The sequence below is a fragment of the Pan troglodytes genome, chromosome 3, assembly GCF_028858775.2.
Source record: "Pan troglodytes isolate AG18354 chromosome 3, NHGRI_mPanTro3-v2.0_pri, whole genome shotgun sequence".
NCBI lineage: Eukaryota > Metazoa > Chordata > Mammalia > Primates > Hominidae > Pan > Pan troglodytes.
In genome coordinates this window covers 107,060,329-107,085,561 of record NC_072401.2, presented here as the reverse complement: position 1 = coordinate 107,085,561, position 25,233 = coordinate 107,060,329, and the positions used below count along the sequence as shown (strand labels likewise).

Sequence of the window (25,233 nt, the reverse complement as noted above, 5' to 3'; positions counted from 1 at the left end):
ATGTGACAGGGTCAGCTCTCAAAACATTGCAGATTTGAGACTAATAATGATTTGGTGGCTGAATTAATTGGGATGGCTGAATAGATTGACAGTGATCTGGACCTATTAATCTGGACCTATTATAGTTAACAGGAGTAAGTCATTCTTTCCACAGAAATAAAAGTGCCCTTAGTATTTTCAACGTGTTTTTCACACATTAACTTCCTACTTGCATGAAGAGATAAAAGGTTATTTATCCATATTAATTCAGGATGAATAAATCTGAATTTGAAACAAATAAATGATTTTCCCGAAGTCCTGTCTAGAGGTGGAAAGGCAGAATTAGAGGCTGTATTCTTATTTTTTCCCTGGATTTTAGCCCATACCCCTCCCCAGCCACCCAATTCAGAGCTTTGCTGAGCACTGTATGAGGTGATGCACTTGGAAAGAACACTAAACTTGAAATCAGAAACAATTTAGGGTTTGTGTGGGGAATTTGCGAATGACTTTTTAAAATTTTAGTAGCTTTTAGGGTACAAGTCGTTTTTGGTTACGTGGATGAATTATACAATCGGAGAATGATTTTTTTTAAAGTATTTGAGTCTTAGTGCCTTCATTTTATTTGCAAAATAAAAATAATAGTAGCCATTGAGATTCATTTGAGAATGAAATGGGGTGATAGATATAAAAAGTGCCCGCCACTGACTAGTTGCTCAAGAATTGTCATTTGTCTCTTAAGGTTGCTTTGCTACCTCTAGAATTAAAACACTAACACTTTTAAAGTATCACATTCTTTTCTAATTTATTTACAGCCAATAAAATATTTTTCCTTTTCATGATGTGGGATTTTCCTGTGATTATATGCTTATAGTTAGACTCTGAGGTAATGTGAGATAATGTGCACACATGCGAGTGTGTGTGTGTTTGTGTGCGTGTGTGTGTGTGTGTTTTAAGGTTTTTGTTTGTTTGTTTTAGTAGTGCTTTCTGGGGGCCTATAAGAAAACTCAATAACTGTGAGCATCTTTGGAGCTGAAGGACAAAGGATTCTTGTTTTGTTTCTGATATCCTATAGAGTTCATCCTTCAACTAGTGTAGGTCATATAGATTTGTTCTTCGACACTGATAACAACACAAACAGTAAGAGCTATCAAGTAGAGGAAAGAAAGCAAAATAGAACCGTGACTGAATTTAGGGAAGGGAGCCTCCCAGTAGCAGAACCAGGTAGCAAATGGGAACTAGTGGCTTTGGCTGGGAGGGCCCAGAAGTGGGACTGGTGACAGGCTTAGATCACAGACTTAGCTGGACGCTCAGCAGCAAGTCAACAACAGTGGACCTGCATACACACAGCCCAACACAAGATGAAGCTGTAAATAAGTGTGCTTACTACAAAGAAGCTAAAAGCAGAGACCAAAAAAGGAAAGAGGTAAGGACAATCTCACAAATCCACAAGGTGATCAAATTAGAAAGTCAAAAAACAAAGAAGAGCTAAAACACTTATCTTTATACACAATGAACCCATTAATTGTAAATTCTCTTGCATTTTCTTTAACAGGAGTGGTGTAGTTTGAAAGAATTTATAGCTCTTACTTTAACAGAAGAATCTTTTTTTTTTTTTTACTCTTTTCCAAGTAAAATTCTGTTGAGGCTCTAATAATAATTATTAAAGTTAAAAGATATTTAAGTACTCTAATTGAAAGTCATTTATTCACCCAAAGGCCAAGTACAACACTGGCAGGCAGAATATTTTATTCCCCTCCCAGCCCTACCAACGTATTCTGCTTCATAATAGTGCAGATGAAGCAGTGTGTCTTGCAGCAAAAAGTGATTCTGTTTCCACGGCAACATAACTCTCGGCTGCATTTCTTTAGTGGTGAAGGACAACCGCTCTGTCTAATGTATGTGGGTTTGAGGGGATGATTAGGAGCAGAGGAGGGACTAAGCCAAGACCATTGAAGGTAATTTCACTTGTGGTTGCCTGTCACAAAGGCACCAGAATCCTGTAAAATAAATAAAACTAGTGTGCTCTTCTTTTTAAAAATTCTACAACCCAAGAATTTCTGCATTGGCATCCCCAAAAAGCAATCGCCATGCAAAGGAGAAAAAAAAATGCACCCTTTTAAGTCTCCTTAGTTATCTTCATTAAAAATAACTTCCCAAAATATTGATATTATGTCTGGATACCATGACTCCTATGTTTCAATTTGTTCCCTTTACTGATGTGAATAAACATATGCTACTCTTTCTATTTCCATACTCTCACTTGCAGCCCCAACATGTGCCACACCAAACCAGGTGGCCTTTATAGTATTGTGATCCTGCTCCAAGATGAATTTCTCCTGCAGGTAAGTAAACAAGGGTAAAGTCAGTGATTTTCAAGGGATCTCCTTGTCCCGGGTTTTGTTTAGGAAAATGCCATAAAAGGGAAGAAGAAGTTGTGTTCCTTAGTTCATCCTTTTTTGAAAATTACTCGATGATCATCATGCACCAAACACTTTGGTAGGTACTGTAGATACAAAGAACCAACTCTTCCTTCAAGGAAATTATACAGGACACCAAGGGAGAGAGAGAAGACTGAACTTCCGTTTACCATACTATGTGAAAAGTAAATAAAGTACAGAGGGTTACCTATTCAGCCCTTGGGGAGCTTTGAGCAACACTCATAACAGTGTACTTTTGACATAGGACCTCTGAGTGAGTGCAAAAAGCAAGGAGATAGGTGTGGAGAGTAAGATCTGTTCAGAAACTTGGAATGATCTAGTGTGGCTGGATGGGACCATGTCTGTGAGGAAGTTCCAGAAGGGACTGTAGAGGTGTGCTGGGGCCAGATCATGAAGGGCCTTGTGCAACATTAAGGAGGTGAAACCTTCACCTGAAAGTGATGGTGAAGCACCGATGGATTTTTAGGTAACTGACCTAAAAAAGAAAAGCTATTCTGGTAGTTATTCGTATGAAAGATGGAATTTCGGGGAGGAGTTGGTGAGATTGAAGAAGATAAACAAATTGAAAGGCTTCTATAATAATAAGGTAAATAAACAATGAGGGGCTAAAACAGAAAGTTATTGCAGTTAAGAGAGAGTGCACTGGAGTCGACTTCCTGGGTTCAAATTCTGGTTTTACCATTTACTCGATGTGTGACAGTTGGGAAAGTTACTTATCTGTTCCTTAATTTCCTCATCTGTAAAATGCAGATAATAATAGTAGGGTTGTTTGCAGATTAAATGAGTTAAAATATGTAATATATTTGCATCAGGAGCTGGCACATGCAAATGATCAATAGATGTTAGCTATAACTAAAGCAAAGCAAAAGCAAGGAGGATGCAGAAGAAAGGAAAAAAATGGACATTGAACATGTGTGAGAGATGATTCCAGGCATATCCCAGAATTGTGGTTTAAGTGACCATGTGGGTGTAGACACTGATGGCATAACAGAGTTTAATGAGAAAGATGACGAGTTTAATTTCAGATGTATTGAGTTTGAGTTGCTTATTGTATATTCAAGCAGTGAAGCCCTTTAGGAAATTGGATATATTAATCTAGGATTTAAGAAAATAATATCTTGGACAAAGATGTAGGTTTGTAAAAATTGGGTAGTATAAGACATGAATTTATGTGGCCATGCGAGAGTGTTCACAGAGTGAGAAGAAAAGAGTGCCTGAGGACCAGTTGGTGGCAAACATTAACATTGAGGACGGTATAGAAGAAAAAGAGACTGCAGAGAAGCCTGAGAAGGCATAGCCACAAAGAAGGATCAGCATGAGGAAGGACAAGAACAAAATAATGAGAAATACTGCCAAGATTGACTAAGTTGGTGGGGTGGGTGACAGAGCTTGCTAGCTGTCTCCCCATGGTCATAATCTGCTTCTAAAGAAATAGAAATTTTGGCTGCCCCAAATCAAAATGACATTTCCCATCCTCCCATCCAATTGGTATGGCCATGTAATTAAAGCCCACAGTGGGATATAAATGAAAGTGTCCCATGACAATGTCCAGGAATTTTCCTGAAGAGGCAGCTGGCTCAGCCTTTACACTGTCTTCATCCTTGTCTCCATCTGCTACCTAGGATTTGGATACTATTAATACCTTTACCTTGTCCATGAAGATAACAGCCACCTCTTTGTGAGTGGAGCTGTGAGCTGGAAGGAGCTTGCATCCGAGAGCACCCTGTGGAGCAGAGCTGCCATACAGCTCTAGAACACATCCCCTTCAGACTTTTACACATAGAGAAATCAACATCTGTCTTATTATGCTAGTAATGTTTTGTTTTTGTTTCTGTTTCTCCCAGCTGAACTTAATTCTAATCTACTCACTGTGTTTTGTTTTGTTTTCTCTTTGACAGGAAAATATTTTGGGAGAAATCCTGATGAGTTAAGGCCCCCTCTATACTACCCATTTTTACATTTCATTTAAAAATTATATGAAAATATGACATGAACTGTTAGTTATGGAGGATATAAAGTTGGATGTTGCTTGTATTAACAAGAAAAACTATGCAGTAAGTTCAATTCTAAAAACCAACTAAGATAATGTTTACAAAAATAATTTTAGTTAAAATCTCATGTATAAATTATGGCCTGAGATATATCCCAAAAGGAAGTTATCTGTGGTTCTAAATAAAACTTGTGGTCAAGGCAGAGTATTTAGAATACAGAGAAGGGGGTGTGATGAACAGAGGGTAGAGATGGCCCACTCTCTGGAAAGAAGGTCTGAGATCTGGGTGCAACAATACAGGCCTCTGACTGTCATTTCCCTGAGTGACACACACAGCTGAGCGAAAACTCCATGGTATGCCATCTCCAGTGAAAGAGCTTTCCTGGCAGCTTTCACCCCAAGTTCAAGGGTTGCTCCCCGTGGTCTTCTTATCCTCCTTGGATGGGAGCCCAGCTGCCATGACTAAACAAGGCAGTAGATTCGCCAGCCCAAATGCCAGATCATCTGAATACTTTCTCCCTTTCTTTCCTAGCCTCATTCTGTTCTCCAAGGGAGCATAAAACAAGGAGAGGAAGTGAGAAGAAAGAAACTGAAAGAGTATATGCTGCTTAAAGAGGCCACACTCCCTTGCCTTCAGTCTCATATAGCTTCCACCTAGCCTAGGGGATAAAACTGCTGCTGTGGATACCCAAGAGACCCTGGCTAGGGTTATAATATTCAAACCAAATACAGGCAGCAGGTGGGACATGCAGCCATGGGATTAAAACAAGTGTATCCCTTGAGTATCCATTTTATTAAGAAATTTGAAGGAAAAAACGCTGGTTTCCTAGAAGAGTAGACTGGAAAACTGACATGAATTCTTATGACAAAATAAGACTTCCAAGTTATTTCATGCCTGTGGCTCTAGCTTCAGATCATAACTCCACACTTCCTGAGGCTTATGATATTTCTGTCTTGATATTGAGAATATTCTGGTAAAAATTTTTTTTCAGAAGCACTAGCGTAAGATAAGTTCAGAAAAAATATGTGTTCATTGGATTTGACAATTCTGAGGTCCCTGGTGATGCGGTAATAGCATTTTTAGAGGGTTGGGTTTAGGAGGGAATGAGAGATGAAGAAGAGGGACCAATGAAGGGAGCTGGACCCTAAAGAGAGAAACAGAGAAAGGAAAAGAGCAGAGTGGAGGATGGGAACCTGTCGTGATCATCTCTGTGTCCAGTGCCAGGGAAGACGATGTCATAATTGTGGTGGGGCTCTCAAAGAAGGGGCCGTTCTGAAGCTAAGGTGGCATCCACTCAGCACATCTGGCCATGGGAGGTGGCTAGCAGCTGAGCAGGACAAACTGGGGGGTGCTAGTGGGCTGTGGAGAGGGTCAATGTTTGGAGAGGAAAAAGCTCTGGCCTATATTTGGAAGAGCTAGAGTCCCTTCTGAGAGTGTCCAGAGTTACTAATATAAATTGGGCAAATCAGCTCTTACTGTTTTTGTCTCAGTAATGGAATAGATGCTCTTGAAATATTAGTCCAGTTCTAACATTAAAAAATACAGCTGCATATTTTGATGATAGCTCACGATGTCTTCCTGAACCTTGTTGACTTCTAGATACTTTAACTCCAGGTCAGGATTCTTTAACAACTGACATCTTGAGGCAACATTGGTTCTCTGAGAAAGTGAAAGTTTTTGCTGGCTGGATCAGGAAAAGGTACAATAACTTTTTTTAAATGTAAGGTTGACAACGCTGAGGAAAACCCTGTCTTAGACCAATCCATGATTTTCCATTTAACTCACGTTAGTAAATACCTCTCTTGAGAAAGCTTGCCTCTGCTGTAGCTAGTTGCTCTATATTACCTAGCAATCTCTGGCAATGACATTGACTTTTGAAAGTGACATTTGACAATGACATTGACCACAGACAGACTCAGTGATGACAGTAACAACAATCACCTCCTGGACCCTCTGTGTGCCAGCCAATGCACTGCACGCTTACTATTATCTCTAATTTCATCCATTCAGCAAATAGTTATTAAAGACACTATTCTGGGTGCTGGTGACACAACAGTCATAAAACAGACAAGAATTCCTTCCCTCATGGAGCGTACATTCTGGAGGGGTTATGCCCAGTGTTTGATATTTTCCTGCCATGGGAGTCTTGTTGTCCCCATTGAAAAGATGAACAAATGCATGTGGAATCCATTGCTATTTACTTATCTGTTCTTCCTTCTTCCAAAGGCATAGAATTTGGACTGGTAACACACCCAGTTAAAAGTATTGACCTTTCCCCACATCTCTGGTATTTAGATGGCCAAGTGTGTGTGCAAAGGTGTGTTTGTGTGTGTATGTATGTGAAATGAAATAATACGTGTGCAAAATAGAATGAGATATATGTAGAAGTCACTGGGAAAATGGTTATATTCCCCCAAAATGACAAAAGCCTTCTGAAGAGGTGATTTTGCTTCATTGTCTTTAGGAAGTGATGCCTGGAAATGGAGTAGCCATCTAAGGGATGATATCAAAAGCCACATGCTGAGCATTGTGAAGGGAAGTGGTTGAAGGAGCAGCAAGCAGTTGCACTAGTCCTGGACTTGTGAGTTACGGATTTCTTGTGACGTGAGAAAAATAAACCCCTTTTTGATCAAACCCTGTTGGCCAGCTTTTTATTACAGGAAGGCAAACTGAATCCTTACTGGCTCAAGTGACTTGCTCACAGCCATCAAACTAGTGATGACAGCCAGGATTAAGACTTGGATCTGTTTCACTTCAAAGGCCATGCTCTTTCCAGGCTATTGGGCAACTTCAAGGTTTGTTACTCTTTCTATGTACTTCTCATTTTAGCTTCCTGGAGGCTGGGAAAGTGTTCAGGAACTCATAGACTCTTACATTCCTTCCTGGGATTTAGAAATGTATGTCTATGTGTATCCTGCGCAATATGTGACTTTTCGCAGGTCCATTCAAATCTGACCTCAACTCTCCAATACTCCTCCTGGCACAGCTAAGCCACTGACTTCCACTGGCAGGCTCCATCAGCATAGCATCCTAGAACTTACCATCCTCCTCAGAAATCAGAACTGTAAGACTTTTTACTAAGCCACCTTTATTTTATTTTTATTGTAAGAAATAAGTCCTAGCAGCACTGGGACCCATATTCACCCCGCTCAGGAGACTGGAAGTCCATCCCCCATGTTACAGCCTGGTACCTGCTTCCTGCTGAATTTTTCTTTCTTGTGAGGATTGGTGTATCCTTGATCCTGAAAATACCATTTCCCCATTGTCATTTTCTCCAAAGCAGACAGCTTTCCTATTACTTCTAACATTTGCATTCTGATCTTCCAACTGTTGCATCTGGGTGTCCCCCAAACCTCCCACTGACCTCATACATTCAAGTATGCAGGTCTAGGACCCTCCCAACCAGTCCCAATTGGCCAAAATTAACCAGGTCAAGCCTATTTGTGTCCTGAGTAAAACATGCACACACTTACACACAATAATAATCCTGAAAAATTCATTTAAGTGAGCTCCGATGTAGTGTCTCCCACACAGCATTATGATATGAATTGTCAGCAACTAGTACTCTTCTCACAAACTCACTGCTAAAGGCACAGATTTCTACTTCAGGGACCTACAAGAAACATTGCTTTAGGAAAACAAAGCACTGCTATAGAACAACAGTGCATCACCTACTACACCTTCAAAGAACAGAAAGCTCTAAATTATTTCTCTCCAAGGAGAGAGTCACCCTCAGGAAAATGCATACAAGAAATTACAATTCCTTTATCAAAAGCTTCTTTCAGTCTGATTCTCAGCACACTATGCATGAGGTAAGCCAGTAAAGTAGACTCAAGCATGTTCATGACAGTCTTGTTTTAATACTTTGAAACATTATAATATGCAAACACATATAAGAGGACTATTGCTGTTGGGTTATTTATTGCTATGTAACAAACCATCCCAAATCTTAGTATCTTGAAACAACAGCCATTTTTATTTTCTGTCACAATTTTGTAGATTGACTGGGCTCAACTCTGTGGTTCTTTTGCTACACTTGACATCCACTCAGGCTGAGTCCTCCAAGGACTTATCTGGGTTTTAATGTCCGAGATGACTAATTTCACAAATCTAGTGCCTTGGCAGGAACAGCTGGGAGGCTGGCCTCTGCTGGGATTCTGGGATAGCTGTGCCACTTTCTCACTCTACATAGTCTCATCTGCTGTCTCTCTCCATGATACTTCCAGTAAGGTATCTCAACTTTTTAAATGGCAGGCTTCCAAAATTATGAAAGTAGAAATTGTCAGGCTTTTCTAAGGCTTGGGCCCAATTACTGATACAGTGTCATTTTCACCACATTGTAATAGTGAATCAGAGGGCCAGTCCAGAGTCAATATGACACTAGACTCTATAACAATGTGAACTAGGAGGCATGGTCCATTGAGGGCCATCTTTGGAGACTAATTACTGCCATTGCTGTTCACTCTACCAATTGTGAAAATGACACTTGATATGTTAAATCTCCCTTCACAGAAAAAAGTATGTCACCATATGAGATCCATGAATCATTAAGATGCATAGATATTGGAAGCATCTAGAAATCACACACATCCAGCAAATCTGACTTGTTTGAAAAACATGATCAGGACCTCTAAGAAAAAGTCACATTTTATTCACTTGTTACATACAGAAAAAATCAGGCATTTTAAATAGATGGGTAAATCTAATATTCTTGGGATAATAATTTATAACATAATCTATTGGATATTAATTAGGGATAGGCACTGGGCTATCATTCTGTACACATAATTTTGTCAAATCTTCATAAAAACCATATGGGATAGGTACTATTGCCTCCAGTTTCCAGATAAGAAACTGAAGTTCAATTAGGTTTTGTAACTTGCCTAAGATTGCACATCTAGCAACAGGACAAAACGAGATGTAACCCAAGTCAACCTGATATTAAAACCCATGTGTTCTTAAACTCTACACTGCCATCTAAGTGGAAACAAGAGCCACATTTCATACTCCCATCTATAAAGATTGAAAACCCGTTTCCTATCTAGTCACTGTGCTTAAGTCAAGATTTTAAAATCCACTTTGTATCTTGGCATGACAGTTACAGACAACTTCCTCAGAGCTCTCAGATCTGCAAGCATATGCCCCTGTGTTTAAACTTAAACCTTATCCAAACTCCAGTGTTATTATTGAGTAAAATTTTCTTCCTAGTTTATCTAGGTATCAGGAAAATTCTCCCTTTGGCACTGCAGCTGTGAATCACAAACTCTTATTTGTGCCATCTAAGGACAAAGAAATGGGACACCTGTGCTTTTCATTTGTGATAACATAATTTTGGAAACATCTCACCAACAATCAGTTTATCTTATGGAATGAAAGTGCTTTGGTAAAAGGTTTAGTAATGGAAATTGCCAGTGAACTCGTATTGGTGTGTCTACAACGTTTGGCTCAGAGAAGCCTTCTCCGCACTACGCTCCAGTCACATAGGGCTGCTGCTATCCTTTTTCAGAATTTCCTGTACTCTTGCTTTGAGGCCTTTACCCTATTTCTCATTTAGAAAGCCTTTTGCACCCAGTCTCCACTTTTCTAAATCTTTCAAGTGCAAGCTCAAAAACCACTTCCAAATCAAGTTTTCCCTCACCATTTGAGTTGAAATAAGTTAATCTCTCACCTGTTAATCTGTATTAGTTAGCAATTACCACAGGAAAAAAAAGAATCACTCCAAAACTTAAAAGCTTAAGACAATAACTGTTCGTTTGCTCACAATTGTATGGGTCAACAATTGGGCAGCATTTAACTGGCCTTGATGAGGTTTACTTCTGTGTTTCCCGTCAGTTGGCGGACTGGCTGGGGGCCAGCTGGCCAGCTGACAAGGACCTTACTCTCAAGCCTGAGGCCTTGGCTGTGTTGCTTGGAATGGCTGGGCAGTTTGGGCCTCTCCCCTCACAAGCAGAAAGCAGAAGTGATAATGCTCTTGTAGAACATCATTTTGCCTCATTTCATTGATCAAAGCAAGTCGCAAAGCCAGCCCAGATACAAAGGATAAGGATATCAAAATGAGACTCCAACTGATTCTTTTTCAAATATGGCCTCATTGTCTTAATTTTTTAAATAAAATTTTCTGTAATTTTCCTCAAAGTTGGAATTCTATGATTAGTGAATCTGAAAGTATGAACATCTTCAATTGAGTTTTCTCTGTAAATCATAGTTTTCAATTTTTTATTTTGAACTATTTTTGATTTACAGAAAAGTTGAAAAAATAGTGCAAATAGTTTTCAAATACTCTTTACCCAGCTTCACCAATATTAACATCTTACATATCAAAATACGATTGTCAGAGAAGGAAAATTAACTCTAGATCTCTAGATAAAGGTGGCCCCTGCTAGGTTTCTCAATGTAAAGTTACCACCTTTCCCTTTGAGGTTAATAATTACTTGGGGAGAAAGTTTTGAGACTATGAAAAGTATATTTCTCCTCTAACTTTCACCCACTAAACATAGCATCAACCAGTAGATTTTGTCTGCAATATTTGACTGTGGTGTTTATGTAACGTGAATTTGATTTTCCATTTTCTTCTTTTTTTTGAGACGGAGTCTCGCTCTGTCACCCAGGCTGGAGTGCAGTGGCACGATCTCAGCTCACTGGAACCTCCACTTCCTGGGTTCAAGCGATTCTCCTGCCTCAGCCTCCTGAGTAGCTGGGACTACAGGTGCGTGCCATCACGCCCGGCTAATTTTTGTATTTTTAGTAGAGTAGGGTTTCACCATGTTGGTCAGGCTGGTCTCGTGATCCGCCCACATCAGCCTCCCAAAGTGCTGGGATTACAGGTGTGAGCCACCATGCCCAGTCGTTCTTCTTTCTCTCTGTATTTATTAATTAAAATCTGTAATGGACAGCTGTCCTTTCTCCACATTTATTTATATCAGCAAGAACTCATTGATATTTCTGTGGGTTATAATTCAATATCAGCATATTTATTTTACTGCTGAAATTTGTAAACCATAATATTTAAAACTGAGAAAATACTTTATAAGCAAGGAAATATCTATTGAGCTCAAAGGAAATTATGGTAAATAGAAGCTTTTAAAACTCTCATTACTATACATATTAAAACAAGTAAATATTTGAGCTGAAATATTTTTATAGGCATTATCTTTTTGCTTCCATTTGAATTGTTTTCTTTCATTCTCTCTCTCTTTTTTTCAAAATAAAACTCACCAAGTAAGTTGTTTCTATTTGTAATTTTGGAATATTTTCCCAAATGTAGATTGTGAAATCTGGTACAGAATATTACTTTATCCTACTAAAGAGGAGCTCCATCAAAGGCTTCTCTTCATAAGTCAGATTTTCCAAAGCATGATTATGGACTTTCAAAATTAAATATTGTATACATGAGCTCTCATTGCTTATTTTTTTTAAACTTACTCCTTGTTTTCATAGGGATACATTTCAATGTCATCCAATTTGCAATTTTGTTTTTAATAATTGTTATTTGTAAAGATTAAAAATTGAAGTTATTTTCTCCATTTGATGAATACCTTAACTAAAGACTTCCAACTGATTTTTAACAAAATGCAATTCAATTTCAGAGGCCTTGTTTACAAAAATAGTCCAATGCCATGTTAGGACACTCTGGTTGATTTGTAAAGTGGTGCTTCAAAGAATCAAACATTTCCAAAGACTGATTAATGACCAGCAGGAAAGAGAGTGTATAGTTTCATACATAAGATTATTTTTAATTAAATATCAAATTTATTCTTCAGGTAGTGTTATTCACTCTAATTTTGTGTATATAAAAATAAATGCAAATTTTCACTACAGTTTTTACTTCAATTAATAAATTCCACACCTTCATCATATATACAGCAATCATTTTCAACTACACGTCTGCTCTATAGATTTTTATTTTAATAAAATCATTGTTTTACTATGATGCTGTGCTCCACTAATATTTGTAGTTATGTTATCATTTGCAGTCACAACGTTTAATTTTTAATTTAAAGTGACAGTAGCATTTATAATAAGGTCAGACAATTCACCATTGACATGATAAACTTCTAAAAGCTTTTCTTTGGTTCTGTGAATTGAATTTTTAAAATTTTAACTGCTATTGGAACTATTATTCGATTCATCTGCTCACATTGATATAAAACTGTCATCATTTAACTGTTTGCAGTACTCTTTTGCTAACGGCGTCAACTCATTAGTAACCATTGTTTTATATTTCTCATAGGCCTAAGGAAACTCAGAATTAAAAAATGAATGTAATTAATCTAGGAAAACTGTTGTCTGACCTAAATGAGAAGTCATGCTGCATGCAGTGAAATGTAAACACACCTTAAGCAGCTGCATGCATTTAATCACTTGCTTAGAGCACAGTCTTTTAAAAATAATGACTAAACTTTGACATAGATGTTGCCGCTGCTTCAGCAGATTTCTATCTTCTGATTGTCTATGGTCAATGATAGCATTGAGGACCCTTTGATGGATGGTATTTTGTGTGTTATAGGCTCAGCAACTTTCTTGAGATAAAGAAAATCAAAATTTTTCTAAAACATTGATATGGTTTGGCTCTGTATCCCCCCTGCCAAGTCTCATCTTGAATTGTAATCCCCAGGTGATGGGGGAGGGGCCTGGTGGGAGGTGATTGAATCATGGGGGTGGACTTTCCTCTTGCTGTTCTTGTGATAGTGAGTGAGTTCTCATGAGATCTGGCTGTTTGAAAGTGCATCGCACTTCCCCCTTGGCGTGCTCTCTCTCTCCTGCCACAGTGTGGAGAAGGTCCTTGCTTCCCCTTTGTCTTCTGCCATGATTGTAAGTTTCCTGAGGCCTCCCAGGCTTGCTTCCTGTTAAGCCTGAAGAACTGTGAGTCAATTAAACCTCTTTTCTTCATAAATTACCCAGTCTCAGGTAGTTCTTTATAGCAGTGTGAAAACGGACTAATACAAACATGAATATATTAAATTCTTGCTTCTGAAAAGGTTTATTTCAGAATGAAACATAACCAAAAAATTTGTAAAAGAGTTGTCAATCTATAACATGCAATAGGTAACCAAATTACCATAGCAAGAGTCTCTAGACACTCTGTAGCATGATTTCTCAGGCCCTATTTTCCATACATATTTTATTTACATCTATTCTGCAAAAACGTGTCCCATTAACCCCACTGACTGGCATCCCGATGGCTTCATGCCTCTCATAGGTCATGACATGGGCCACCCAGCATGGGTCATGACACAACTAGCTGCTACACCCAGTAGATGGCGGGGTCTGCAGCATCCAACACATCCACAACCACCAGGACAGAAAGGAGTTAGCAGTTTCTAGCTGTTCATATCCAAACAGCATCATTTAATCCGCCACTTCCCTGCATGTGGCAATTCAAAGAAAGATAGAACTTTCCTTGAGACTAGAAAAGGTTGGCATAGGAGAGATGGACTATGTTTCAGAGTTTACCATGTGGTACAGTGAGAACCGTTAACTGCGCATTACACTCTACTAAAAGAGATTGTGTCAGAAGTTGAAGTATGATGTAAAGGTCTTATAAAACCTCTTCTGACGCAACTAATAATAATAATAATTTTTAAAAAGGAAAAGTCCATGACAAATGCTAAACTGGACTGAATGCTTACGTAATACACTAAAATCAGTATGCTCTAGACAAACCGCAATACATGGTCACCTTAAATCTGGAATTGTTTTTGACTTCAGCACATGAATCAACAACTTGTTTATGCTTTCTTCTACATTTCTCTTGAAATGACCCCATTTTTAAAAATTTTCACTGTATCTCCCTTAGTCTCAATGCTTATTACCACATGCCTATATTACTTATAACAACCTATTTACTAGTCTAGGACTCAGTTCCTCCTCTGCATGCTGTTCAGACCTACCATATCTTTCTCTCTCCAGAAACTTTTGTGTCTCATCACACCCTTGCCAGAAATCTTTTAGTGGCTCTTTATTACTTGTACAGTAAATTCCAAACTTCATTTCCAAATGCTGCCAGTCCCTACTCTGCACTTTCAGGTTCATTTCTCATTTCTTGCTTACGTCAGTCCTTCACTCCAGCTTGATCACTCTTCATTTCCTAAACACACTTGGCATTTGGCATTTGTTTCACACTTGTTTTTCATGCTGTCATTTCTATTTGGAATCTTCTCCTCAACATGGACCCTATTGTTGAAATAGAATCTATAATTTAAGCCCAAATAACATCTTCAAGAATCCTTGGAGTTTCCATCTAGAAATGTTTTCTTTATCCTCCAATTTTTGCAGTAGTGTAGAAACTGCTTTGATGGTGTATTATACCCACACCTTCAATTCAAGAAGCTGTTTGATTGAATGTTTTTGAAAGAGAGAAATGAGCCCTTTCACCTTTTGATACCAAGCAATGTGGTACAGTACCAAATCTTGTGAATATGCTGCTACTTCATAACTATTCATTGATTGAATTAATAAATGAATAGCCAATGAATTCACACTAATGAATTAGTGTGGTAATGAGTAGAGTTCTTCTTTTAGGAAATATTTTTACAATTTGTTGGGGACATTTCATCACAAAGAACAATTGAATTTAAACCTATCTGTGGAAGAAATCTTTCTGAGTGGGCTGGCCTTATTGCCCAGTCATTTCTTTCACTATATTTCATCTCTTTGATCAGCTTTCCTCATTAAACTTTGGTTCTCTATAAATATTAAACAAGACCAGTTCCATGACATTTTTTATAACTCTAACAAATAAAAGGTAACAAAGACATAATCAGTAAAGACATAAAGTGTTTGTGTGTAGTCTTTGTGTGTGTATCTCAAAGTAAAGATCTACATCAAACAAGTGGTTACTTGTGGGGAAGGCAGTGGCATTGGAGGGATATATGAAGGGAAATTTTACCATTACTCTACGTGCTCCTGAATTGTTTTAGTACTTTTGTAATGAGGAGTTATTGTATATTAAGTGTGAAATAGAGAAACGATAATTTTAAAAAACTCTTAGCCTACATGACACTGTTTGTATGATGTCTCGAAGTGCAAACTGCCTTTAAGGAATTCATAGCACATATTCCCTTGGAAATTCCCAAGAAATGGAGAGCATAAAAATTTGGCTCAATACTTTTCAAATTATATTTTCTGTTGTTATTTTTGAGAATCCTACCATAGTAAGAAAATAAATATATCTGATTGACAGTAAAAACATATTTGGAAGGTAAATAATACAGAAAAAAAGAGAGCATGAAAAAAAGTAGAACTTGTGTAAATTTTTAATAACTTACATTCCTTTAATAGTTTTACATTCCTCAGGTAAGAAGTTTATAATCTAAAAAAATTGATTGATGGGCATAAGATCTAAAAAACATTGTAATGAGAAATCAGTAAAGCTATTAGAATATTTAAATAATTAATTCTTTAAGGATCAAGTAAGTGTTAGCCATTAAAAAAAATTACAGAACATCTGGAAAGCAAAGAGATTGAAAGATTGGAAATTAAAAAGCAAATGGTATGTTTTGTGCTACTGAGGGACTTCAGCAAATGGATATAAACCCATTTGAAAATAAACACAGAGTCTGCATAATTACAATGAGCCCAAAGATGGGTTTAGCATTTATATATCTCCTGGGAAGCATGGTGAGTCAGGAACAAAAAACCAAAGCAAAGGGAGGTTATTAAAAAATTATTTCCTGTTGTATTGTAGAACTCGAGAAGAGAATAAACATACCAATTACTTGCATGGCCGGTTCCACGTCTGTTGTGGCCTCTTCCAACAATGACAGCAGCTTGGCTGATATCTGATGCACGGACTCAATGTTGCTAAACAAGCTATCCACATCCAGCCTATCAATCTGAAGAAACAAAAAACATTGAGCTGATGGAGAAGCACTGTATTTAGGATGTTTTCTCCTCCTAAACAGTAAGCATTTTAAATGCCAGCGCATGCTGTCTCCATTAACCATTTCTGTTAACATTCTTATTTAGGAATTCTAGAGTGCAGTTTTTTTTTTCCAAGAAATTGGGATGATGCATCTGTTACTTCTGTCTTTTTTAAAAAATTTTGAATATGTTTTGTATCAAACATACATCTATATATTCCTATAAGAACCAGAATGGGAAGATTTGGGCCTAATTGGTATTAACTGCCCTCTATGAGGATATGTACTAGTGTGTAAGGATTTAGAATATTTTACTGCTTATACAGCAGAAGTCAGACCTTACCCGAGGCAAGTAACTATTTTCAAAGCTGTTTTTTAAACCACAGATGTTTGAAAAGTGATGACAAGTAGATGTGCTGGGTTGCTTTTTCCTTTTTTTTTTCTTGATATAAATGTAAATGGAAATCATTAAATATATTCTACTAATTAAGGATTCATTATATTTTGTTATTTCATGCACACCCTTAACAACCAGTGTAATTATTCTTAGATCTTATAGCAAGTGTTTATAATAATTTATTTATTCATTTATCCATCCTTTCATCAAATAATTTCTGAGAAGCTTCTATGTACCAAGAATTACAAAAGAATCCAGACTGTGTTATAGGTAGTGATTGGTTAGTAGAGGGATGGACAACTATCCTCAGCTATCTGAATATGGTGAGATATGTGCTCTGATTTTGATGAATCTTATTCAAAATAATTCCCTTTAGTTTAAGTTGGATCTCCTTTCATAATCATATAGTGACTGGTCAGGCCACAGCCGTATTGGTGCAGGCTCTACTGGGCTACATCAGGGAACAGGAGTAGGTGCCTTTTACTCATGACTTATTGTGAATGAGGTCATAGGTGGATAATTAATTCATCAATAATCAATTCATGGAGGAGTAGCACAAGTGAAAATCAGAGTTGCTGGCTTAAAACCAGCTCAGCAAAGTTAGGGAAATGAAAGAGACAGAGAATCCAATTAAAGAAAATGTGCCGAGAAATTAGGGGAATTGGGAACAAGGGATATAAAAGGGAGACATGGAGGAATTCTGCAGACAAAGGCCAACAACTACAGCTTTTTTCCATTATTTCAGACTCAGTTTCTTCAGGTGTGTGTGGGGTCTATTCAAGGGGTAAGGAAGAAAGCAACCTGCTCATCTTTTTATCCCATCCCTTTTTGACATTGTCCCATCCACTGTTCTCCATATTGGATACCAATATTATTTTGGTAAGGATATTCTGTCATTGAATGTGGAAGCATGACTTCACATTGCACCTTTTCAAAATGTGGTGACTATGTCAGTTATTTTTTATGCAATATGGTCTTGCTGTATACAAGTCTTTCAACCATCTTGGGAAATTTTTCACTTTCCCATCATTCATCCTGTCCTCAAGATAACCCACAGCCTCATTTGTAATCAAATTCATATGATTATATGCAGTGGTTTATTTCAATATAGGATTAGACAACTTTTAAAAAACTAGTTTTATGTATTCTGAAATTGTCTATAATTCCATACTAATTATTACATTGTAATCACTATTAGTTCTTAGGGTCTTTAATCCAGTGTCACAAAATATTCCTTAACTGATCATTCACTTTAATAGGAGATGGCACATGTGGTTTTTTGCTTGTAATCTAGAGAGGTTCAAGATTTTCAATTTCTATATTAGAAAGTATATTTAATATCACAGAAAATATTTAAAAGGCATATAACAGTTACATGGATTTTTGTTATTATTTAATAATTTATTATTAAGTAGATAACATGAAGTTGTCATTTAATAATACTTCATTATTATCAATGGCTCAAATGTAATATATCTCTGAGTACCACTGATTTAGCACATTACTTATCCTAAAGAATTGCCTTATGTGTTGGGTATTAATTAAATCCACAAAGGTATAATAACTCTGAATAATGCAAGATGTTTTCCAAAAGTTGTGTATGAATCAAAGTTTTATAGATTGGTTTAGTTCAAATTTACTGATTGTATATTTCTTAAAATCATTTTTGAAATAAATCCTTCTAATATATAAAATTTCAGCCCCTAATTTACTTGCTTTATAAGATAAACTATCAGCAGTAAATCATACAATGTATCCCTGTTATTATTTCATTTTGCTCTGGAAACTTTATTCTGAGAAACTTGAAGTGTTTCATGTTTATTATTTCATACATGACTCCAACTTCTTTGTAAAGGATGAACCATCTTGAAGATACAGAAAATAATGCAGGGTGAAGAGAGGAGCCATTCTCAAACTTATGCAAGAAGTTCAGGGGAGAACTGGATTCAGAAATTGGCCTTTTTGTTCTATGCCTTCGTTCTTTACTAGGAAATATTAATAATAGAGTACTTTACTATCTCTGTTTAGATGTTTTGGTTTGTTCCTGAGTTTTTCACCAATTTGTCACTCCTACAATTTATTTCCCAAGGTCAGTTTCCTGTATATCTGTTTAATTTAGATTATGAATCCATTTAGCAAGGATCTAATTCTACATTTTATCTGTAATCTTAGCTTAGTGCAACAAATACTAAATAACAAAAACATAGATTTTAATTCCACTTCTTCCTGAAGGACAGAAAGGATTAAAACATCAATTGGCCTGATTTCAAACGCCCATATCACCATGAGCCCATGGGGATTCTGTGAATCATAAAATGAATTCATATCCAATCATTGCTATGCCAAGGAACAAACAAATGCCTGGTCCACGTAGACTTTTAAAACTGATAGATGATTTTATGATTACTGATATAAATTCAAGGAAGCATGTATTTATATTTATTAATCATTCACTGGAAACAGGTAATGCTCTAAAAGCTTAAGTTGAATTACATTTTAAATGGATTAAAATTCATTTTTTAAAAAAAAGACAGTCTGAGTACACACTATTCTAAGTCAAGTCAATATATAATAATTCAGACTTACAAAACATAAAAATTAAAGGCCAATGTTTCTTTTTTAAAATTTTCTTCTGAAAAAAATGGGATACATGTGCAGAACATGCAGGTTTGTCACATAGGTATACATGTGCCATGGTGGTTTGCTGCACCTATTAACCCATCCTCTAAGTTCCCTCCTCTCCCAACCCACCCCCTAATCAGCCCTAGTGTGTGTTGTTCCCCTCTCTGTGTCCATGTGTTCTCATTGTTCAGCTCCCACTTACGAGTGAGAACATGCCATATTTGGTTTTCTGTTTCTTTGTTAGTTTGCAGAGGATGATAGCTTCCAGCTTTATCTATGTCTCTGCAAAGGACATGATCCAATTCCTTTTTATGGCTGCATAGTATTCCGTGGTGTATATGTACCACATTTTCTTTATCCAGTCTATCATGGATGGGCATTTGGGTTGATTCTATGTCTTTGCTATTGTAAACAGTGCTGCAGTAAACATACGTGTGCATGTGTCTTTATAGTAGAATGATTAATATTCCTTTGGGTATACACCCAGTAATTGGATTGCTGGGTCAAATGGTATTTCTGGTTCTAGATTAAAGGCCAGTGTTTCAATTGGCAATTTAATTTATTGCTTTACAAAAGTACTTATCGCAAGATATGCTTCAAATAGCCAGTTCCCATTACATTTAAATAATTACTAGGTTTTAAAATCAGGTAATGTGATGCCTCCAGCGTTGTTCATTTTGCTCAAGGTTGCTTTGGCTCTTCAGGGTCTTGTGTGGTTGCATATAAATTTTAAGGTTGTCTTTCTATTTCTATGAAACACGTCATTGAAATTTTAATAGGAATTGCATTTAGTCTATAGATTGCTTTAGGTAGAATGGATATTTTAACAGTATTAATTCTTCCAATCCATTAACACCAGATATCTTTCCATTTATCCATGTCTTCTTCAAATTCTTTTATCAATGTTAAGTAGTTTTCAGTGACTTCAAAATCTACTACAAAGCTATAGCAATCAAAACAGCATGGTACCAGCATAATAACAGACACATACACCAATGCAACAGAATAGAGAGCCCAGAAATAAATCCACACTTTTACAGTTGATTGATTTCCAGCAAAGATGTCAAGAACACACAATGGGAAAGGACAGTCTTTTCAATGCATGGTTCTAGAAAAACTGGCTATCTACATGCAGAAAAATGAAACTAGACCCTTACCTCACACTAAATCAACTCAAAATGAAGACTTAAACGTAAGACCTGAAATTGTAAAGTTACCAGAAGAAAACACAGGCGAAAAGCTCCATGACATTGGTCTGTGCAATTATGTTTTGGATATGACCCCAAATCACAGGAAACAAAACCAAAAATAGACAAATGGTATTCCATCAAACTTAAAAGCTTCTGCACAGCAAAGAAAACAATAATCAGAGTTGAGAGACAACTTGTGAAACAAGAGAATACATTTGCAAACCACACATCTGATAAGGGGTGTTAATATGCAAAATATATAAGGAGCTCTACTCAGTAAGAAAACAAATAATCCCATTAAAACATGGGCAAAACTAATGGATACTAGGCTTAATACCTGAGAGATGAAATAATGTGTACAACAAACCCCCATGACACACATTTACCTACATAACAAACCTGCACATCCTGCACATGTACCCATGAACTTAAAATAAAAGTTAAAAAAAAAGAAAGAAAGAAGATACAGGGTGACTATAGTTAACAATAATTTATTGTTATGTTTCAAAATAGCTAGAAGAAAAGATTTGGAATGTCCCAACACAAACAAAATTATAAATGTTCTGAAACCATCCTTGAAAATAAATTTTAAAAAGAAATGATAAATGTTTGAGGGGATGAATATCCCAATTACTAAGATTTGATCATTACACATTGTATACTTGTATCAAAATATTACATGTACCCTGCATATATGTACAAGTTTTATGTATTTATAAAAATTAAAAATAAGTAAATAAAAATAAATTAAATTACAAAAATGGGCAAAGGATCTAAATATACATTTCTCAAAAGAAGACATGAAAGTGGTCAATAGGTATTTAATGCTCAATATCACTATCATCAGACAAATGCAAATTAAAATCAAATGAGATATGACCACATACTTGTTAGAATGACTACTGTTAAAAAGATGAAGGAAAACAAGTATTGGTGAGGATGTGGAGGATAGTGAACTCTTGCACACTGTTGGTAGGAATGTAAATTAGTACAGCCATTATGGAAAATAGCATGGAGGTTACTTAACAAATTTAAAAGGCTACAGCTAAAAGATGGCTGTCTAGAAAGCGGGCCCTCATCAGACACTGAATCTGCTGGCATCTTGATCTGGGACTTCCCAGCTTCCAGAACTGTGAGAAATAAGTTTCTGTTGCCTACGTTACCCAGTTTATGGCATTTTTTTTTTTAAATAGAAGCCTAACTGGACAAAAATAGTATGTAAGTTTCTATCTTTGGCAGTCATCTTTGTGGAGAACTTGTCTGTGAAAAAGTCACAAAGAGGAAAGCTAAGCCTGGTGGCAAAGTCTTGTTAACTCTTGGATCCAGCCTTGCCTAAACAAGAAATCCTTATTCCATAAGCCGACAAACTGTCTTTTTTATTTAAGCTAGTTTGAACTTGATTTCTGTTATCTATGACCCAAAGAAGATTAATACACTTTTAATTGTAGCCAAAATGTTACTTTCTCTAGGAAACATTTCCTGTTCCTTAGTTAGAATTAACCTCTCTTTCTCCCTCACTTCCGTGACTCTTGCTTTGAATTACTCCCTGTTTATATGGAAGCCCATTCTATTCTATTTATCAGAAATATTTACTAATTTATCTGTCTCTGTGACAAAACTGTGAGTTCCTCTAAGACATTTGCCTTTATGAGTACTCTACTGTGTCTAACACGGTTCTGGGTATGTGCATAGTTACTCAGTAAAAGTTTAAAAATTTGAACTGAATTGAATCTGTACAATGCACATGATCTATTTACTCTTGTAGGAGTCAAAAATGAATATTCTTTGTAATCAATTCACTAGGCTCTGAATAATAAGCATGCAAAGATCAAAAGTGGTTTAAAGGGAAAAAATTACCAATCTAGTTGTTCAAAACAATTACATGGATATTTTATAATTTTATCCTTAATTTTATCTGCAAAGGCACACTGGGTTGCTTAGTTTGGCCATTGGTATAACTGGCTAATTTGCTGACAGAAGCAATCTTCCTCTAGTTTACACCTGCGACATGCCTGTTTATAGGCTTCTGTTTAATGAGCACTGGATCAATCGGCCTGAACCCCATCACAGGGAGGAAAAACCAAACTTTCTTAGGTGTCCTGCAGACCCCCAACCACTAACATCTCTAAAAGTAACACTGTAAAGAAGTCTAGGAACAAACATTGTTTGAAAAAATAAATTAGGCTATTATTATAAAAGTAGTTCATGTCACTGTAGAAAATTAAGGATGAGTAGACAAAAGAAAGTAAAAGAAAGAAAATACAGTCACCTGTAATTCTACCACACAGAAATAGCCACTAATAATGTTTTCAGATATGTTTTTCCAGATTATTTTTCTCTGTGTGTCTGTGTGTACATCCATACAAAAAATTATATACTTCAAATAGTTTAAATTTTTTTTGCCTTAACAACATAACGTGAACATCTGTTCATGTCAGTAATTTTCCTCAATTGCACCATTTTTAACATTTTGTGGAAATACTGCAATGTACTTAACCATTCATAAATTTTTGAAATCTAGATAGATCACGCTTTTCATTATTATAATCAGCTCTTAGCTAAAGTCTTATTCACACTCATGATTATCACTGAGCTAAAGTTATTAATTTTTTAAAGGATTTTTAAAAGTATTAACAAATAAACATTGCTTTTTTCTTCTGGCAACCAGTGGATTTAAAATGGTCAATTGGATATTGCTGTCCTGATCTCAATTTGGAACTATATTTTTGGGCTCCTAATTTGATGATCAAAATCACACAACTTAAAAATTCTCTATATATGTGCATGACATATATATTTAATACAACAATTGTAGAAGAAGGGAGAAAATAAACAGCACTGCTTTCAAGGGTCACGGTGATTGCCACCAACCAAATCATCCTCTGGAAATTGTTTCTAGAAAAGTCTTCAGTGTTTGGATTTGGTGTAGTTTCGCAGTAAATCCAGGTTCAAATAGGGCCCCAATTCTGGGCTCTGAACTTATGTAGTAATTATATTAGAATTAATATAGGGCAAATTCTTCTTGGCCATCATCTGATTTGGTCTAATAGAACCTTGGTGTCCTCTACTCCTTCTGTAGGACAGTTCCACACACAACATTTTGGTGAGGCCTGGATGCATCCTCTAAATTAGATTGATCCATTATTAATGCTGAAGCCATCAAAACCCAATGATATTGAGACTGCAGTAAGGTGGAAGTGGAGGAAAGCTGCCATGGGTTACCAAACATTTGAGAAGTGGAGACTCACTGGGGACATTCTGAGAGGATAAAGTAGGTTTTGTTTTATTTTTTAGTGAGGAAGTTGAGAAGAGGACTGCTTGTGAGACAGAAATTGCAGCAAGTGGAAAAAAAGGATGTTGGCAGAAAGCCCCAGCAACCACTGGGCTAGGATAATTAACTCATTACTATGGCATTTACTGAGACAGTTGGCTTCTAGATTACAAAGCTTTTCAGGGTAAACTAGCTATTATTTCATCAGGCTTCTCAAAAGTGCTGATTTGTATGTGTGAAATTTCCTGCTGTGAAACTGGATTTGAAACTGGCTAATTGAGTCAGACTATGAGTTGAATCAATATCACAGCTATACAGCAAGTCTTTTAACTAATCTTGCAGATAAATGCTTAAGTTACCTGATAACTGCCAGAAAACATTCCAGGCCAGAAGATACTAACGTGGACAGACCTACATTAGCCACAGAGATGTTAGTCCCTTTGGAGAAAGGGGAGTGGGAGTTCTGGAACAGAAATCTCAGCATGTGTGTGAGGAAGGGCAGAGGCAACAGTCAAAGCCAGAGAAAGAGGCTGGGTTCAAACTTGAGAAGTCCCTGAGTTAAGAAGTCCAACAGCCCTGGAACTTAAAATCAAAATTAAAATAAAAAAAAAGTCCAACAGAAAATTTGTTTTGACGAGTAATAGCAAAGCAAAGTTATTATATTGGTATCCTTGGGTAAAAGGTAAATAGTTGACTAAAGGTCTCTGCCTTTGTTTCTCTTCTCTGCCTTGACACAGGGACAGGCAGAAAAGAAGTTACTCAGCAGAGGTTTGGGGTGGTCTTGCCTTCCTTTTCCTACTTTGAATTTTATATGAAATGTTCCAAAGACAAACAGTCCTGCTAAAAAATAGGTCTTTTGAGCTGGAGGGCTAGTATATTTTGTAATCTTTTCAGAAATTGTTTAGAAAGCATAGACTAAACACTATGATTTATATTGTTGAAATATAGAGAAAGTAATTTGGAAACTCTTTGGAACAATCAGTGAGATTATAGGAAAAATTTATAATTTTTTAATGTATCCATGTCAGCCAAAAAATTATATTTAAAGGCTTGTGGCTGGGCATGATGAATGGGGTAAACATTTTTTGCTTTGATCACTTGAGTACTCACTGTGTGAGGGTGTGTGTGAATGTGTGTACATGTGTGTTTATTTCTTCTTCCTGTACATACTCAAACTGAGAGCTTATAGCAATACTCATAACTTTTTCAACAAGCATCCATATCCTTTAGGCCTAATATCTGAAAGAAATTACTGATATCAGGGATGACTTAGCATTAACACCCATTTTTTTTCCAGATTTAATGACACAATTACAAAGTTCTAATCTTCAATAATACAACAAAAACTAGAACTCACTGAAAATAATTTGAAAAATGAGGAAATGCTTTTGCAAAAGAAAGGAAAAGAAAAATTTCCTAGAGATGATAAATGAAAGGAAAAAAGAAGGCTGAAACAGAAGGCTCAAAAAGCTGTGGTGGACAGA

General features: G+C 36.5%; 1 protein-coding gene across 1 annotated transcript in view; it reads right to left on the bottom strand.

Moving 5' to 3' along the window:
• Positions 1–25,233, bottom strand: part of ARHGEF38 (Rho guanine nucleotide exchange factor 38) — a 128,207-nt gene that overhangs the window by 51,231 nt on the left and 51,743 nt on the right. Inside the window, exon 3 of the mRNA XM_001170503.7 lies at positions 16,119–16,242. Coding sequence (XP_001170503.5) covers positions 16,119–16,242 — 124 coding nt within the window. The remainder of the gene's footprint in view (positions 1–16,118; positions 16,243–25,233) is intronic.